The 18,610-nt window shown below is 45.9% G+C and overlaps 3 protein-coding genes across 8 annotated transcripts in view; 1 reads left to right on the plus strand and 2 right to left on the minus strand.

Annotated features, from left to right (window-relative positions):
- GGNBP2 (gametogenetin binding protein 2) lies at window positions 1-17,242 on the minus strand. 6 transcript variants are annotated; one of them, XM_032129535.1, is made up of 15 exons: window positions 17,003-17,127; window positions 16,286-16,413; window positions 12,419-12,499; window positions 10,601-10,854; window positions 9,891-9,989; window positions 7,403-7,564; window positions 7,209-7,322; window positions 5,495-5,704; window positions 4,361-4,535; window positions 3,287-3,481; window positions 2,582-2,732; window positions 2,215-2,340; window positions 1,982-2,133; window positions 1,353-1,601; window positions 1-657 (listed from the first exon to the last, which is right to left on the minus strand). In XM_032129535.1, the coding sequence occupies exons 1-15, from the start codon at window positions 17,091-17,093 to the stop codon at window positions 454-456; spliced, it is 2,391 nt and encodes a 796-aa protein (XP_031985426.1). In that variant the 5' UTR covers window positions 17,094-17,127; the 3' UTR covers window positions 1-453. The 6 variants fall into 6 exon arrangements, with proteins under 6 accessions (XP_031985426.1, XP_031985428.1, XP_031985427.1 ...); XM_032129537.1 differs by lacking the exon at window positions 17,003-17,127 and adding an exon at window positions 17,154-17,242 and having other exon boundaries at window positions 180-657; XM_032129536.1 differs by having other exon boundaries at window positions 180-657; window positions 5,501-5,704; window positions 17,003-17,126.
- Window positions 16,416-18,610, plus strand: part of MYO19 (myosin XIX) — a 26,641-nt gene continuing 24,446 nt past the window's right edge. Inside the window, exon 1 of the mRNA XM_032129532.1 lies at window positions 16,416-16,435. The gene's annotated coding sequence lies outside the window, so the exon portion shown is untranslated. The remainder of the gene's footprint in view (window positions 16,436-18,610) is intronic.
- PIGW (phosphatidylinositol glycan anchor biosynthesis class W) overlaps window positions 17,974-18,610 on the minus strand; it is a 5,862-nt gene continuing 5,225 nt past the window's right edge. The window contains exon 3 of the transcript XR_004243925.1: window positions 17,974-18,600. The gene's annotated coding sequence lies outside the window, so the exon portion shown is untranslated. The remainder of the gene's footprint in view (window positions 18,601-18,610) is intronic.

The raw sequence follows: 18,610 nt of genomic DNA on the forward strand, positions 1-18,610 counted from the left end.
TTTACTATGCGTATTAATAAATATTCTTTATTTAAATTTTTGCACATTGCGCTTTAACATATTACATCCAAAACATTTTGCAAATGGATGTCTACTTTGTAAAATCTTATATTCAGCTCCTTGTCATTCTGTACAGAATTATAGGTACAACATTACTTTGCCACTAGTTTGCTTTTTTGTAAGTCTCACAGGAAGAGAAACATTGAATGAAAAGAGATGGCTTAAATTAGAAGAGAGGCTTGCACAGCTACTCAACTAAAGATACAAGCCTGGAGAAAGAACAAAATTAAGGAAATCACCTCCACCAGCCTCCCACCAAAAAAAAAAACCAAGAAAAAAAAAGAATCACATTAATTTAAGATAAAATTTTGCCGTAAGTCACTAAATTAAGTTTGGAAGGAGAAGGCGCAGTAGTCATCTCGAGTTTCAGTGACAGACAGAGTTGGATTGGGTTCAGTTGGCTCCAGCTGTTGCCAGCCAGCTGTTGCAGACGGGCCCCTTGTGATCGTTGAGGCGACAGTACTTGTTGAACTTCTCCTTCAGGTGCTGCCGGTACTGCTCCCGATTGCTGTAGAAAGACTTGTTGTTTGCCATGAAGGACTGGATTTCATCCTGGGAGATGAACAGTTCCTCGTCAGAAGTGCATTCTGACTCATCCTGCAACGAGAACAGGGATTTCAGAGCTCCAGCACTGCCCTCCTGTGCAGCACATCCGTCCCCAGCCTGCCCTGTCACACCAGCCCAAGTGCTGATCTGGACACCCGGCTCACACGGAGGGCTCTGCTGGGCTTGGGGTGAGAAGCAGCCACTTCAGTCATGAAATGGATGCAAATCAGCTTCAGTCTTAGCACATTCCCATGGGAAGAGGATGGATTTTATTAGAGGGTTTTGGGGAAAAGGTGGGGAAAGAAAAAGGAGAAAAAAAAGGAGGGGGGCGAGAGGGAAAAATGGGGGGAGGAAAGATGAAAAAAGGAAGGAAAGAAAAGGAAAAAGTGGGGAAAGAAAGAGGGAAGGATCTAAATAAGTGGAAGGAGAAGGAAAAGAGAGAGAAGAAAGCTGCCCAAGGAGCCTGCAGTGGGAAGTAACATTTGAGGCCAGAAGGCAGCAATAATGCCCACTCCATGTTAGGGAATAATGCAACCTTGACAATGAGCACTTACAACACAAGTTCTGTCACTGCATTCCAGTGACAGTTTCTCCTCCTCTGCAAAGCATTCAGTTATAAACTTCCCAGGGAATGTGCACAAGCAAATGAACACTGGGACTCAATTCCTCACTGGGAGTTGAGTTCTCAGCCCCACAGATTAAAGCAGGATGCTACAACCTAAAATTCAAAAGCAGTGGTTACTTACAAGGAGCTCCACTAAGCTTTTGGCACCTTTTCCAGTATCAGGGACAAGTGACATTTCTGTAGGTTCTGCAAACTGTGACACATTTTTCATATGCTCAAACCAAGGCAACTGCTGGCCGCTTTTGTCTGCGCTACAGCAGCTCTCAGCGTGTGTGTCTTTGGTCTTGTCGCGGTGAAACTCTGTGTGCGTGAGATTTCCTGAGGTCTCTCTGCTACCTGCATCTGCCAGACAGCTTCCAAGTTTCTGAATCTGAAATGGAAAAGAGCCTGGAATGAACTGCCAGCGGTGCTTAACATGGAATATTCAAGTTTTAGCTGGAAGCAGAGGGAAAAGAAGGGAGTTCAAAGGAGAGCAAGGGTAGATACTTGTTTTTAAACGTGTGCATGGGGAGCTGGGGGTGGCACAGTCACTGAGGGTGAGTAAAAGTGCACATGCTTAGGAACATAGAAGACACTCCACCACAACCTACTCCAGGAAGGACTTCAATTCCAAACCTTGGATGACAAGGGGACAGGAGACCCCTGTTACCCCATTTTCAGCATTAGTCTCAATCGAAATTTAAAATCCTTCTGTAACTACTTTCAAATGTAAGCATTTAGAGAAGCAGCTGGCAGAGCCATGTTCCTTACGTGGTCATTCTCACACTTCAAAGCTTTACTTTTCTTTTTCTTCTTTTTGTTTTTGCCTTTTGTGTTACTCTCCTCTGCATTAGCCCAGCACTCCACGCAGCTATCTCCATCCTCCTCCTTGTCGTCGCAGCGATGGACACAGGCATCGTCCCCTGCAAAACACAGCCAAGTTTCTTCTGAGATGCTGCAGCTTTGGGGATATTAAAGCACTATTATCTTCTTCCCAAACCTACCATTTTCATCATGGTTGCAGATGCCCTCAGTGCAGGCCACGTCCGAGCCCTCCCGGGACCCCGTTTCGCTGCCCTCCATGCTTGAGGAATAGCCACAGTCGCTGCCAGTACAGTGTGGAGATAAACCTGAGACAGAGGCCAAAATTACTGCCATCTGTAGGAACTGCTGCACATTCTTTAGTTATGCCTCTAACAAGAAAGAATTCAGAGAACCCCAGACCAGTTTGGATTGGAAACGTCCTTAAAAATCACCTCATTCCACCCCCCTGCCACGGGCAGGGAGTCCTTTTTAAAAACAGGTGACCACTGTTTACCCCATATATGGCAAATGCTTTTTAAAAATGAAAAGTAACGACATTTAACATACCTTTCTTGATTTTAGGTGAGCCTAATAAGGTACCACTACTAGGACAAGTGCAAGAAGTGCTTTCATTAGTAACAATTACTTCTACGCAGTTGTTGGCTTCTTCGGTGCTACCACAGGCTTTGCAGCTGCTTTCCGTGAAGTTTGAGTTCTCCTTCAAACAGAAACAAAAAACACTTGCAGGCACTGAAAGCAGCTCAGCCAGCACTTTTGTAAAGGATACTCTTTCCATGAGAAAAACCAGCTGACACTGACTGATAACGGCATTGCTTAGAATTCTTCACAAGTACAACACAGCTAAACAAAACCCCCATCAATTTACCTTGACCTACAGTCACAGCCCATTAAGGTCAGGCAAGAGATCCTGAATAATAATTGCACTGAAAGATTCCCCTTCTCCAAGAATTCCATGGTAATTGCCTACAAGCAGCATTTGAATCCCCAGGCTCTAAGTGATCTTTAAGAAATGATAGCTGAAAAACAGTCTGGCATAACCTGAACCTCAGACTTAGGATTAAAAAAACCCCACCCCACCAAACCCCCAGAAGCTGAGGAGTTCCAGGTAAACACTTTACAAAGACTCCGCTCATCTGAAAAAGTATTAAATTCCACCAGCGACCAAAATCCAGTAAAACCCCTCAGGAATTCTACCATGGAACAGTGACCTGATGCATGAAGCCCCAAAAAGCCCCAGCTATCCACATTTACCTTTGCCTGATTGATTTCCTTCTCTTCTGCTGCCTGCAGAGGAGCAGGAATCTCACACACACATTTATTTTTCCGTCTGTTCTTCCTCTTTTGGCGTTTCTTCTCTTGTTTAAGCTCTCTCACTCTTTCTTCTTCTGAAAACTCTTCACAGAGCTGTTCCAATCGACTGATGCCCTGCACTTTTTCCACAGCCATCTGTTTACAAGAGGTTAGATCTATTTATAGAAGTTATCACAATTCAAGCTTTTACATTTATAACAAAAGAAGGAGAACAGCCAGTAATGAAGTCCCAGTAAAACAACTACTGAGCACAGGAGAAAAATGCCCACCCAGATGCAGTCACTTGGTTTAGCTTGCTGGAAACTCAAGTGTGGGGGAGCTCTGTGTTGCACCTATGGCCCACAATCACAATTTTCAGTGAAGAGTTGCAGATTTTAATCCGTTGTTGGATCCATGATACTCTGATCCTGCGGGAGTAAAAAAACTCCAAGAGCTAACCAGCTCAAGGTTCCACTATGATCTTTCCCAAACTGATTTTCCTCCTCCTTCTCTGGTGTTTTAGAGGTTTTTAGAGAGAGCAGTTATTATGAATGGAAGATAAACACAACAAAAAAGATCCATGTCATATAAACTGTTAATTAATATTAAGTATTGGTATATGTTAAAGGAGCCACATGGAGTTCTGTCTGAAGCTCAGGATCCCACAGGATCAGAGTGCATTTGGAACAAGCTGAATGCAAGTCAGCAACCACTTCTGTAATTCAAAAGCACATCCTCCAATTTTACTCACAAACGCAGTAAAAAGCTTTTGTAGCCTAAGCTACTTGAAACGCAATCAGGTAGAAAGCCAGAAATAACTGAGAGTTAATAACACAGAAAAGTTCAGTGTTCTGTAATGAAAGTAAAGCAAGCCTCAATCTCTTCTATTCCAGGTTATCCCACATGGGAACATGCTCCAGCTGTGCTGTGCACGGATGTCACACAACTGAACGCTCTCGACACTCTTTACAGCGACAGTGGGCCCAGTTACTGCAGCAATTCAAACACAAGTTGGACAAAACTCGATGTTTTTACCTCAAAGCTCTTGCGTAAAGCATCAACGCCCAGGTAAAAGAGCATCTGCCACGTCTGCTCCTCAGCCCGCAGCTTCTGCCAGATCCGGTGCAACCTCTCGTAGAGGTGGATGCCCAGGCAGGTGAGAACCTCCTCCTGGGCTATGTCTATTGTCTTGGCGTGCCTCTCTCTGCGTCTGGGGGAAAGGGGAACCAAAGCAGAGCATTGTTAGAGCAGCTGGAAGCCAACCAAGGGATCAAAGCAGGGCTGAAGTGTTCTCTGTAGGTACAACTGCAGCTGTGTTTGCAGGAGCAGCCTGGCAGGGCTCTGCTGTGCTGCATGCAGATGCAAAATAGAAAGGACCAGGTCAAAGCCACCACTGTGAAGCAGCACTGTGCCTTGCCACCACTGACTTCAGGTGTCACACCCTGCTCTTCCTAGGAAGGATCAAGAGTTTAAATGCCTGAGATGCATTCTTTAGTGTCCTAAAATTTGCTAGAGTTCACAGCAATTATTTCACCATCAGTTAGCTCAAGCTGAATAAACACACAGGGAATTTTATACATTACTTACCGTGCAAAGTAAAAACATAATCTGTTCATTATCAATCTGTTATCTATCAATCTGGTCAATCTATTAAGGGAAAACCATTATGAAAGGATTTACCCTCCTCATTAAACAGTTACGACTGAGCTTTAAAGGTATTGAGGTTGGAACTAGATGATCTTTAACATCCCTTCCAACTCGTTCTGATTCTCCAGTACTGAGCTCAGAATTGTACTTTTCACTGGAAGGTTTAAAGATGCTTAAAAAAGGTTCAGAAATACGCAAATGGCAACAAAACTCATCGGAACACTTGGCATTTGGCAAAACTCAACCAAGGTTCTCTTTCTATTTCGCATATTTGAACACCTCAGTGGACAAGCAGGCAGCTCTAGGGAGAGAACAACGAACTGCAAGACACTTGGCAACTTTTTTCTTCCAAAGCACAGGTGACACCTTCGAAGCGCTCTCTCCGAGCCTACATCACTACAAATATTCACAGTCACGAGTTCATCACACAGCAAAGAGGCAAAAAGCCACTTTGGGCAAAGACATTGAAGAGTCAAATAAAGAAGCAAAGCGCTAGATAGCCCACTCTAGCCAATTACATACTCATACCCTCCTGCGAACTCGGGCTCGGCCCGGCCCAAGAGGTGCGCGATGAAGTCGGTCTCGCAGCACACGTGGATGTGGCGCTCGTGGGGGCAGCAGCGCAGCCCCTCGTACAGGGCAGCACAGTAGCCCTTCTCCTTGCTGCAGTCCAGCTCCCCGATTAGGATGTTGTAAGCACGCAGCACTTTGTTCTTGCAGTCGGTGCAAAACCTGCGGGACGGCACAGAGTCAGGCTCCGAGCGCGCTGGGTAAGGGGGGACGCGTCGGGACTGGGGCACGGGAGGGTTGTGGTGCTTCAAAAAGTGTAATTATTGTAATAATATTTTGGCTATTGTCCACCTAAATCGACCGTGAATTATCCCACCTATTCTACATTACTACCCTGGAGATCAACTTCCATCCTCCGAAGTGAATCGCTGATTCGAAGAAATTCCTACACGGAATTCAACTCAAAGATCAGAAACCTAACAGTGAACAAACAGCGCAAACCAGGGCAAAATCCCTCTCAAGCAACACATGCCACATCAGCTTACAGCAATTCTTTAAAGTGTACTCAAGTGAGTGATAAGAAATAAGGAAAAGTTTCCTCTGGTGCCTGCAGTACAAGAGCAATCTTTGTTTCCATTACAAACATATTCTGAATTATTAGATTGCTGTGCTGATGGCCAAATGAGGGTTATTTATAACACAACATACTCATTTTAAACATGTGACAGCTCATGTGTGACAAGAGTATACTTATAATTAAAATACAAGCAAATTAAGCTCATTCTATGTCATGAGAGGAGTAACCTTCAAGAGGCTACAAGATCTCTTGCTGGATGACTCTAAAAATGCAAGTCAGACAAGCTGCTCACATTTCAGCTCAGAAAGCTGGCTCTCCATGCCAGCTCTGGATGGTGTTTTTCCCTTTCCTAGTGTCTCCAGCCACTTGACAGCACTAAGTCAAACATATTTTGCTGTTAGAGCTACGCTACCTGGCTGCTTTCTGTGGTGGAAGTAGAGAAAACAGCAGTATTGTTGCAGGTTAGCACCAGGAAGGCAGCCAAGCCAGTGTTTAATGTCACAGGAGATTAAAGTTATTTTGTTTCCAAAGTGTTATTTCCACAGCACCACCGCCCCCGCGCCCATCTGTGCCCCCACAGTTCATATCAGAACCTTGAGACTGCTGGAAATTAAAACTTTTCCATCAGCACGGCAGCTCCTGTGCACATGCAACTAATAATTCAGTGGCTTATTTCCGCCCTGCAAGAGACATTTAACAGCATAAGGCATAAAAGAGTGGTCTAAAACAGTGCTTTAAAGGCAACACCAAGCCTAAAATCTGCTTGCACTAGCGCAGTTCACAGGATTTTGAAATGGCACACGCTCCCTGAAAGCCTAAAAACAGGCACAGCCCAAGAGCAGTGAAAGAGTGAATGAGTATACACAGTTTTGATACATTAAACTGTAAATCGTAATTTAATCCTAGCCAAAGAAATTAAGATGAGCAGCTATGAGTTCAGAGGTTTCCACATTTTCCCTCTCATTAAATACAAAGAATATTTCACCACCTTTGTCTCATCAACCATCCCAGTGCAGCCCGGCAAGGTCCCCCATCACCACCAAGCCGAGATCTTCAGTTTCACAAGAAAAAAAATCCTCTACATTTTGAACACTTGGATAAAACCACGTATTTCTCAAAAGAAAGGTGTGGTTTGTTCTTTTCCCATACCTGTGTTTCCGTAGGTAGGTTTCTAATGTTTCTAGGAGACAGCTAGAGTCGATCAGAACGACTTCATCCCTGCATTCCTGGGACATGAGCTCCCACACATCCATCCAGCAACCCCTGCAAGGAAGGGAGAAACAAAACTGTTTGTGATCCTGGTGGGGGTCAGGACAGAAGCCCAGCAGAGCCTCCTCCTTTACCTGACTGCTCCCTGGGAGGGTCCATAGCAGAAAATGATGCTACACTTGCTCTCTTTCCTCTTCCTGTCTTCTCTGTTTTTCTTAACTGCTCTTAACTTCTTTGAACTGAGTCTGCTACTGCTCCCTTCACTGTCACATAGTATTACCAAACATTTTTCAGACCTATAACGTATATATTATCAGCTAGTTATTTTTCCTAAACAAATCCTATGGAAAATACTGCTCTGTTCTTCAATCTATTTTGAACTCTTTCTAGCTTAAGCCTTAACATCTATGAAAGTTTGGGTCAGACCTGAGATGCAAATTCTGCTGTCCATGCTTATAACTAACCCAGGACTCATCACGACTTTTTAGTGTTACAGCTGAAAACCAGTAGTGATTTTTAGAATATTACTTGAAGTACAAACACATACAAGTTTTAACTCTTGTCAGCTGAAGACAATTTATTAAAATAACAAAAGAAAAAAGCAAAACAAAACCAAACAACTTTTACCATAAAAAACCATAAAACACCCTACATCAAATTTCAGAAATTTGTTACAAGAATACCAAAATAACTTTACAACACACATTGGGACGTGAAAAAAGTGCATTAGAGAGCAAAAAATGGACTTTAAATAACAAGCCACAGTTACCTACAGGCTTGTCTGCACTTGACACTTTATCAGAATGGTCATGTCTGTGTCATGGATACAACAGAGCAGGATAATAGGAAGAAGCAGCCCCATTTCCTAATTAGAGGAGTTATCTGTGCCATCAACCAGTTTGCCAGGTCATAGGACTTGCATTTTGGAGAGTTTCAAATGCTCCTGGAACCCCAAATGGAGCTGAGTAGCCAAAAGCCAGGCACAGACTGAGGACAGCAAGCAACCCTCGAGTGGCATTAGCTGCTTACATAACTCCTCTAATTAAACACACAGCTCCAACTCAAAGCCTTTTTTGTGTGCAGGAAAGGCCCAGCAGATGCAACTCATCTGAAGGAGTTCTTGTAAAGAAGTGCAGCAGGAGCTCTAGGCTGGTAAATGAAGTTTGTTCTGTGACAACTGGGCCTCCACAGCCCAGCCAGAGCCTGTGTCCACTGCAGGCAGATTTATTTGGATTTATTTGGATTTATTTGGATTTGTATCGATACTGATACACTTCAGTCACTTCTGTACAGACCAGAGGGGTTTCAGCTGAGGAAGGGGGTGCAAGTCCTGTTTCTTGAGCAAACTGCACTGCTCACCCACAGGCCATGTTATCTGATAACCCCAAAGCTTTACCTGCAGAGTGTAAAATACTGCTCTTCCACATATTCCCTATTCACCTGCCAGCATCCAAAATACTAAGGGGATTTATTCCAGCATGAATTGAGGAAATAAAAGCAGCATTTTCCTCTCTACTCATTCAGCTTCAGAATTGTTCTACCTTGCCAAAGTGCTAACTGCAGGTTCCACAGCATATGTTCTCACACAGAAAAGCTTAAGCTTACTAAATATAAAAAAAAACCCCAAAACCCACTTTCATAATGCTATGAATTTGCTTTATTTAAAAAAATATGTATATACACCCCATACTCTCAGGATCTTGTGTAACATAAGCTATAAACTAATTTTATGAAAAGCCTGTAACCAAAATATAATAGAAGATAATGATTAGTCCCCACTATCCTCAAGCAGCACAAGTGAAAATCAAGTGTCAAATTCCACATGCCTGGTATCCCAGGGGATTTAACTAAACCCAGAGAGACTCCAATCTGCATAGAAAAATACATGTCCTGTAACTGGAAACCATGAGCAAGCTTTCACAGGTTGGAGGCTTAACCAGGAGCAGAACACAGCTGAGTAAAAAAGGTCCAGACAACTCCAACTGAGCCCAAGAGATTAATTTATTGGTCATTATATAAAAAAAATATATATAAGGAGCCACCCCACAAACAAGAATCCTCCCCAAAATCCACAACAGATTTACAAGGAGTGTTTTTCTGCTTAACCAGCTGGAATACATCATTTCAACTTCAAGACAGAGGCATATATGCATATTGTTCAGTGGTGTATTCAAAACATGCTGTCACATTCCTGAGAAAATACATTTTATGGAGTTCCAGTTTTAACCCTGCATCCAACCACAATAAAGCCTTGGTTAACAGTTGTGCAAGGCACTTTTAATAATCCCAAGCAAAATGAGGAATATTTATTTAGCACATACCCTTTGACCTCAGTGTGAGAAAATCTGCTGAGCAACCATTTTGGTCTAGAGCACAAAAACCAGTTTGTCTTTCTAGAGCATTGTTTATATCACAGTGCAGAAGCCATCCATGCCCTGAGCTTGCCCAAAACTCCTGGTGCTTCTCTTCCTCTCTCCCACTATTTAGGTCTGCCATAATCCAACTACTACTCTGGCAAACAGATCAGAGCATAAAAATTGATCTCAATGCTTAAAAATACATTACTTCCAATACTTTGCTTCCTTAAAATATCTGAATTGTTTATGTTACACACAGACTTACCCCAAAGGTTTTGGTTTGTGTGTGTCCAGGGAGTGTAGTTGACACCTCTTGTTCTTCTTACTTTTGGGAATTGCATCAATCATGTCGTTCAGTTTGGACCTATGGGGAAAAAAAATGTGAGGAACTTTGTATTCTCAAAACCTCTGGATAAGGTTACACTACCTCACTCTCCCCATCTCAATCTCCTCAACTTTGCACTAACCTTCCCTGCTTTTCCTGCTAACTGGAGCAAGAAGAATGAGCTGAAGCCAACTAGAAGGCCAAGGCACACTGTGCTGAGCACTCACTGTTTGCTCTGCTGACAGCTGAGGAACTAAAGGCACTGGGGTATTTATTGTGCTCACCAAGCCCAGAAGGTTTCACTTTCTCAGTTGTTACCTTTCTACCCAAGAGCAGAAAGAATTAATACTTTTATTTTTTACATGCCAAGTACTGAGGCAAACACTCTTCTTCCAGAGACCATGAAAACCCCCCAGTGCCTGTGTCAGATGAATGACTGAACATTAAATACTGGCATCTTTCAGCTGCAATCATGGCACTGCAACTGGTGGTATCAAAGATTACGTTTGCTTTTTTCCCAGTTTAGGCAACAAGTAGCTGGAATTCATTGTGAAACACGGATGTTGAAGAGGAGAATGTACTGTGACAACTCAGCATCCCCGAGAAGGCACAGAGAGCGGGGATGGTGCGAGCAGCTCGCAGCCACTGACCCGTGCACGTAGAAGAGTGTGTAAAGCTTCTTGGCATCAGTCATGCAGCTGCGGGTGACCGAGAGCACCCCCTTGGGCCCCACGGTGAGGGGCTCCAGGGCGGGGTTCCCCGACTCCACGAGCTGGGAGAAGAGGCGCTCCACGCTGCGCCGGCAGCCCACGCACGGCACCAGCTGCGACAGCGCGCTCAGCACCTCCCGCGACGTCACCATCATGGCAATGTTCAGGTCCTGCTGCTTCAGCATGCTGTGTCTCTGCAAAAAACCCAACAAATTACTTCATTAAACATTTATCCTCTGGTTTTTTTTCTCCTCTTGTTGCCTCCTTTCACCAGTCATCTCAGCAAATGCTGCTTCGGAATAAACGTCCTGACCGGGAAACCCTTTTTCTCCACCTCGGCACAGATGTTGTAGGAAAAGGTCTCACACATAGACTGCAAGTTTTCATCTTCTACTCACACTCATTCTATCTTTGGCACATGGAAAGGAAATTCATGAACGCTCGTTGGCATTTATGGAAATCTCATTTACAACCAAGTAGTTCTGCTCAGACCATGACAATTTAGCAGTATTTTTCCTGGAAGGCTAAATGCCCTTTCCCATTACAATCCTACTAGCTGGAATTAAAGAAAGCACACATTACTACACAGGGTGAAGCCTTTGACTTCAGTAGTGAACATCCAAAGTCTGCTATTAATAGAACACTAATGAGAACACCTTCTAATATTGCTTACATCGATAAACAGCTGTAGATGTGTCTCCTGGCCCCTGTGTCAAACACATCCAGGCACACGTCCTCACAAAAAGCACATACCCTTCTAGTCCTTCTCACTGCTGAATTACTGCCTTGGCTTTCAGCAGCACTGGAGTGCCACCAGCAGAGCTGGGCAGAGGAGAGAGTCCCTTCCTCACAGCCCAACACACAAACCCACACTTGGGATATCAGCACCACTGAGAGTGAGGGTCACTCTTCCCCGGTCGCACAAAGCACAGCTTGAGCTGTATCTGCACAAGGAATGTCATGCCACCACAGTATTTTCTGTATTATTGTCACACCACACCACTCAAACACTCCTAATGCACAAAAGACTTGTCACAACTTCTGGGGAAAGGAAAAAAAGACCACACAATACAGCAGAACTCAGCAATACATCAACTGAAAAAATAAAGTGTTTTCAGCTCCTTCTATGAAATGTGGAAAGCAGAGGTACCATCAGGTAACATTTAAGGTTTGTGCTCTTAGAGGAAGGCCCATTAAATCATCTGCCAAGCAGTATCACTCTGCAATAACCCTCTTTCCTGTAATTAATTGCAGGAGTCACAGCAAAGCAGGAATGAGCTATTTTCACAACCCAGCTACACTTGGCATGCAGCACGTGTCTGCACTGCTGCTGTCAGCCTGAGTGAGGCTGTGCAACTCTGGCCCTCTGGACATCAAGTGGCATGATTCTGCAGCTGCTACAGGTGTTAGGGTGCTACAGTTATTCGCAAGAATTTGGCAGATCAGTTTGTGTTATTGAAAAGGCAGTTCAAAACTACTTAGAAAAATAAAAATCAAGACGTATTCAGAAATTGTAGTTCCCATGGTGAGTTTTGAGCTCTCAGACATGCAGCAATTGCCTACAGACAAGACAACGTGCAATAAATGCTGTGGAATCCAGAGCACAACTGAACCCAGTGAGTGCACTTTGGTACCAATGTGTGATTGCTCCCAGGTGCTGACGTGTCTGAAGCATTCCAGGAGTCACAACCTCCTGGAGAAGCAAAAGCACAAACCTAAGGAAAGCAAAAATCTCACTTCTTAGGAAACATTATTTACCTGAATGAACTGTTTCAGTTGTGTGCTGTTATTCTGATGTCCATCGAGGTTCAGCACATTATCAGGAAATTCCATCACCATCTATACAAGAGAGGAAAAACAATTTAAAGAGGAGCTTTCAGACAAAAAACAAACAAACAAACAAAAAAAGCCAAACAGAGCATCAGTTGTTTTACTTTCTTGGGGGAAATAAGACTGAAATTATGTTAAATGCTCATTCTTTTCATTACTGGGGCTTGGGAAAGGATAAAAGTAACTGTTTCAGATAGTGAATATTTCAGCAAAGTAATAAATGCTTCAGTAATATAATGTTCTAGAGGCAGTTTATAAATGGCAACTCTTAAATAGCTGTTAGAAAGCAAAAGTTGCTAAATGGACCATCAGTATTTATATTATAATCTACATGACTTGAGACTCTGCTTCAATTCAAAAAAATATATAGATACTTCAAAACACTGAGATCTAAATGGACCCAACAGCTTCACTCAATTTATTAGGCTCTGAGGAAACAGTCACAACAGTTTAATGACAGAGGCGACTCCTCCAAAGGCTAATTTCAAACCATATTAACCCAACAAGGTACTCCAAGGCATAGTTTGCTTTGTGTGATTGCAGCTGCAACTCTCAAGAGGCTCAAAGCAAAATGTTAAGCCTACAGAACAATGTGATTACTTGTAAGTAATTAATAACATTTCTTATCAAATTATGAGAAACAAAGAGGGCAATTTCTTGGGAGGGGGCAGGAATCAGTAACTTCCAAAAGTCCAAAAATCCAACTGTGCAACCATGGAGTAAAATGAAAGGAGCTAGAAATATGTGTAAAGCCTGGCTTAGCTCTCTTCTTTGTCCAAACACAGAAATAGAGAATTTGTCAATATGAATTCTGAAAGGTCACTTTAAAATCTCAAAGACGAAATAACAACTTTGATTAATAACTCCAATGCAAATGAACACCAAATAAAACTGTCTGATTCATCCTTTTTCCTCCTTCCACCTTCCCTCAGCTGTCTAGGGAAGGCAGAATTCCCTGCTGTCTGCCTAATTGCCAACACTACCTCCAGAGAACTCACACACTCACTTTTCCAGGCACTGAACACCACTCCAAAATAAACACCATTTCTCTGAGAACAAGGCACTATTTTGCTGTCCCATGTGCCCCAGTGTGAGCATTAGCACAGCTGCCTTATCTTTGTGCAGAGCAGTGCCACAGCCACTGCCAATCCTAACCCTCAGCTCCCTTTTGCAGCTTCCCTTGCTCCTGATCCATCCACACCAAGCAGCTGCACCGGTTTCTGCTGCAGGTTTACAGGTTTCCTACATCACTAATGTGGTGTTTCTGTGGGCCAGGAGCTACAAGCAAAAGTGAAAGCTCTATCTGCTAATAACAGAGACAAGAGATAAATCTGCCTAGTTTTCCCCCCTCACCTTCATCTCCCACTATCAGACAACACCCCAAGGTATTTGGTACAACAGAGCAAAAGAATCAAAGACTAAATTAATTCATGTGTCTGATGAGATTTTATTAAGTGGTTAAACATCAACCACCATCACACCCTGAACGGGAAGGGGAAAAAAAAAAAAATCCTGTAATACCACATCAAATGGAATGCCTTCTAGAAACCATAAAAGCTGCTTAAGAAATGAAAAGGGCTAAATATTGAAACCTCCTTTAATTTCTAGCTGAGCCAGAAGGAACAGGGAACTGTGGTGGTGAACAATCCACTCGGGGCAGCACCATCTCCCTGCACCTGAGCTGCTTCCTCGGCTACTACAAAGCAACATCCCAGACTAGGAGCACATGGGCCATTCATTCCTAATTTGCAATCACTAATCCACTGATTCTAGATTTAAGGCACAGATTAACTCTTTTGTCTGACTAACAGGCACATTAGTCCCATTATTTTTAAAATCTGAGTTTTAAAAGAGGTCAACAGGAGCCAGTTACTATCAATAACCACCATCATTTTTTAAAGATAGTGCTGCAGATGTAAAATTCTGTTTCGAAGACAGCTGCATGTCTTGTAATAGCTCTCATTAAGTATTTAAAAAATAAATTATAGATGACAGACAAGGAAGCTCAGAGTTCATTCACTTGCTTCTGCAGGTTTTTTTTTAATAAAAGCCTCCAGAAACCACCTAGAAATCCAAGTACCTTGTAACAACAGTAACAGAATGAAAAAAAAAAAAAAATAGAATGGATCCAAGATAAGATTTCTTCATGGTGAGGATGACTTGCACTTGCATAAATGCCTCTCCTCCAGATGGATATAAAACTGATCTACAGCCAGAGGACCCTTTCAATCATGAGGATGGTGTAAAAAGCAGAAGGGCAGCAACAACACAGTGCAATTACACAAAGTTTGGGCCCGGTGTTAAATTCTGGGACTAAACCACAAATGGAATTTTAGGTCTGCTGAAGTCATCTACCTGACGCCTGGTACAGCTGAATTTTCACTTTCAACCTATTACACACAACAAAAATAAGAAGAGCTTGGCAAGTCCACATGACACAAACTAATGGGTAATTTTTATAGGGAGTCCAGGAAGGAAAAAACAAAACAAAACAAGAGAAATCCAAGAGCTTAAAACCACATGCAAAATGAAAGAGCAAAATAACTTTCAAGGTGTGGCCAAGACACCAAAAAACTCAAACTTACACTATTCCTGCACAGTGCTGGGTTTTCCAGGTCATCAACCCCTCTAGGAGGGGCAGATACTGCTTTGGACAACTTTAGGGGAAATTTTGCCTAATATATGAACACAGTTAACCAGAGAGAACCCAAAAATAATGATGATATTTGGTAAATTAATAATATGCCACCATTCAAATTGATCAAAATTAAAATACAGCAATAAGACACTGTTCAAATGCAGCAAAACCAGATGGGGCCTGTCTGAAGATATTCAACAATTTTGTTCTGGAAGGTGAAAGAATGGTTTGGGTTGCAAGGGACCTTGAAGATCATCCAGTTCCAACCCCTGCCATGAGCAGGGACACCCTCCTTAGCTGATAAAACTCAGGGTGTCTTTCATCTTAAACATAAGGTTAAGAATTTAAATCACCCACATTTTATACCATTTAAAGTAACTAAAATTACTGTCCCACTGACAAGAGAAACCAAGTATGAATCATTAAGATACTAAATTACACTAAGTGCAATATTATTTTCAACATATTTTCATGCATTAAGAATTAAAACAAACAGCAACTGGCCAGTTAGAAAATTTTTTTTCCCATTTGTTCCGTGTTCTCCTACAATGCAATTTTTAAACCTTCCTCTAAACTCAAGAGAAGAAGGACTAGAGAGCCTCCAAGCTGCATTTAGTTGATTTCTCCACTGAATCTTCTGGAAACGGCAAAACCACCACGTTTTCCAATTCAGAGCAACACCCTGAAATGGGAACTCTCAGATTTGTTCAATTTCTGCAGACTCGATAACCCTGACTTCACGCCAAAGCTTTCGAAAATGCCTTTAGTCTTTTCTTGCCGGTTTAAGAGCAGAATAACCACCGGGTTTAAGCCGGGGTTTAACGTTAACATGGCTCCCTTCCTTCCCAGCTGAAAAATGGCTTTGCTCCACCCTTGAGCACCGAGCCACGCTCGTGGCTCCAGCACAACTTGTGCACAGGCCCCGGCACGGCGATAACTCCCTCATTATGCGGTTCGCCTGCTTTTAGAGCCGGGCATCAGATAAAAAAAGTTGCCACATTCAGCTCTGTTAACCCCAAGTGTTGCAAAGTCCCAAAGATTAACGCTGCAGGAGCCCGAGGAGGAGCCAGCGAGGCCCGGCAGGAGGAAAGGCCCGGCCTGGGAATTGCAACACGCGGGAGGCGCCGGGACAGCGCGACGGGCCCGCGGGGACTCACCGTGAGGGTGTCATCGATGTAGAGGGGGATCTGCCTCTTCTCGAAGGGGAACTCCTCCTCGCCGTCCCGGCACACCGCCACCAGCCGCGCCATCGCTGCTGCTGCTGCCGCTTCCTCCCCGCTCCAGCCTGCGGGCGGCCCCGGCCGGAGGTAAACACCCGCCGCGCTTCCCCGCCACACTTTCACCAGCAGCCGGCACCCAGCCTGCGCTCCCCATCGCCTGATTCACCACGCCGAGCCCGGCCCACCCACCCCGCCGGGAGGGACCCGCGCGGGCCGGCAGCGGGCCGGGAATGCGGCAGGACACGGGCGGCGAGCCGGGGACGGGGCGGGGGGAGCGCGGGCACAGCCGCGGGGGGATGGAGACCCCAGGGGGGGTGATGGAGAATCGAGTGGGGAGATGGAGCCCCGGGCGGGGATGGATCCTTCGGGGGGTGGGGGGGGGGGAGAGAGGGGGAGATGGAGACCTGGGAGAGGAGATGGAGCCCGCGGGGGAAAATGGAGCCGCCACGGGGAGATGGAGCCGCCGCCCCCCGCCCGCCACCGGCCCAGCGCGGCCGCCGGGACCCGCCCAGCCCGGCGCGGCTCTGCGGCTCCTCCGCCGCCCCCGAGCCGGGCGGGGGGAACCGCCGCCTGCCCAGCGCTGCCCCGGGCGCCTCACGGAGCGGCCCCGCCGCCTCCCCGCGGGCTGCAGCCCGGCTGCCCCGGCAGACCCACCCCTTCCTCCCGTTCCTGCCTGGCCTCGCCCGGGTCCCCGTGCGGGGCTGCGATGGCGGGGAGCAGCCCGGCGGGGCGGGGGGGACCCCATGCTCCCGCTCCTCCCCTCGCCCTCCCGGGAGCGCTGCCCCGCGGCCCGGCGGGCCCTTACCGGCTGCTGGCGGCGCTGGGCGGCCCGGGCGCTGTGACAGGCGGGCGGCACCGCGGGTCCCGGAGCCGCCTCCTCCCTGCCCGCCCCGGGGCCGCCCCGCCCCGCTCTCGCGAGAGCCGCGGGCACCGCCCGGGCCCGCTCCGGGCACCGGCCCGGCCTGGCCTCGAGGTCGCGCGGCCCAGCGGCCGCTCCGGGCAGGCGGGACCCGGGGCTGTGCCCGGCGGTGTCGGGAACGGCTCCCGGTGGTGTCGGGAACGGCTCCCGGTGGTGTCGGGAACGGCTCCGGCGGTGTCGGGAACGGCCCCGGCGCGGCGGTTGGGCCGGGGCGGGTGCGGGCCCCGGGGCGCTGGGGGTTACAACGCGCCGCGGCCTCGAGCGGGGCCGGACCGGCGTTACCGCGGGTGCGAACGGCCCCGCCCGGAGCCAGGGCTGATAAAAACGCGCTGAACTCAACGCTCTGAGGCACGGGGGAGGATTTTGGGGTATCCGGTGCGTTGGACTCGATGTCGTTGGGGCTCCCTGAGTTATCCGCCGCAGACACTGCCCCAGCATCAAACGCAGCTCAGCCCTCGATGCCCTGGTGCCAAGCCAAGCAGGGCAGGATTTAACAGCTCTGCTTGGCGCCTGCAGCACCCCAGTGCAGCCAGCTCGAAATCCTGCGGCTGCCTAAATTAAGCAGCCAAAAAAAAAAAAAAAAAAACCAAAACACAACGATCCCAAAGTCTTTCTTGAACTATTGAATAATACAGCTGACCTGCTCATTCTTGTTGTGTATGGATATAGACAGTGAAGCCCTCGCAAGAAAATGCAGGGGAGGTAATTAAGGAGCAGGATTCTTTATTTTTTCTTGTGTCTGCATAAAAATGATGTTGAGTGGAGGAGTTAATTTACTTGAGCTCCTCGTGCAGCAGCTCTAGCGGGAACAACGTGTGGAGTCACGGTGCTGCACGGTTTGCAGTCGGTGTTTTCATGGTTTCCTGCAGCAGAAAACCTGGGATTTTGTAACGAGGGATAGTTTCTTACACCAGAGCACTCTGAACCACAATGAACTTAGGTCTTTGCAGGGATGTGCGTTCCCGTGTCACTCCCCACGCTCAGAACATGGTTGGATCACATCAACAAACAGCAGTGCCCCAAATTTTGTATTCTTGGAGTGCACGTTCATATAAGAAGCACCATTACATTTCATACAATTTTTATCCATGGATTTTTAAAGTTGTTTTTAAGTTGCTGGAACACGCAGCTTGTTTGTTATCTCCAACACGGTGGAAAAAGCAGCCAGCCCCTTCCTGCGTTCATTTGCATGCCCCTCTTTGCCTGGAAGAAATACCTGTTCTCTGGGACAATGTGGCTTTGAAATAGGATCCTGCCTGGAATCTTTAGGGTAACATTTGACTTCAAAAGAGACACCACTGCAGTTGGGGGAGGAGGCATGCTAGAGTTGATCCTTAAAAATA

This window comes from Corvus moneduloides, chromosome 20 (genome assembly GCF_009650955.1).
Source record: "Corvus moneduloides isolate bCorMon1 chromosome 20, bCorMon1.pri, whole genome shotgun sequence".
Lineage (NCBI taxonomy): Eukaryota > Metazoa > Chordata > Aves > Passeriformes > Corvidae > Corvus > Corvus moneduloides.

Excerpts from the sequence above, each read along its gene's own strand:
- GGNBP2 (XM_032129535.1), bottom strand. The coding sequence starts at position 17,093 with ATGGGGTCCCCCCCGCCCCGCCGGGCTGCTCCCCGCCATCGCAGCCCC. Across the intron at positions 16,414-17,002 it reads GGCAGGAACGGGAGGAAGGG|GCTGGAGCGGGGAGGAAGCG; the intron begins GTGGGTCTGCCG and ends GGCCGCCCGCAG. Across the intron at positions 7,323-7,402 it reads CCCTCCCAGGGAGCAGTCAG|GGGTTGCTGGATGGATGTGT; the intron begins GTAAAGGAGGAG and ends CCTTCCTTGCAG.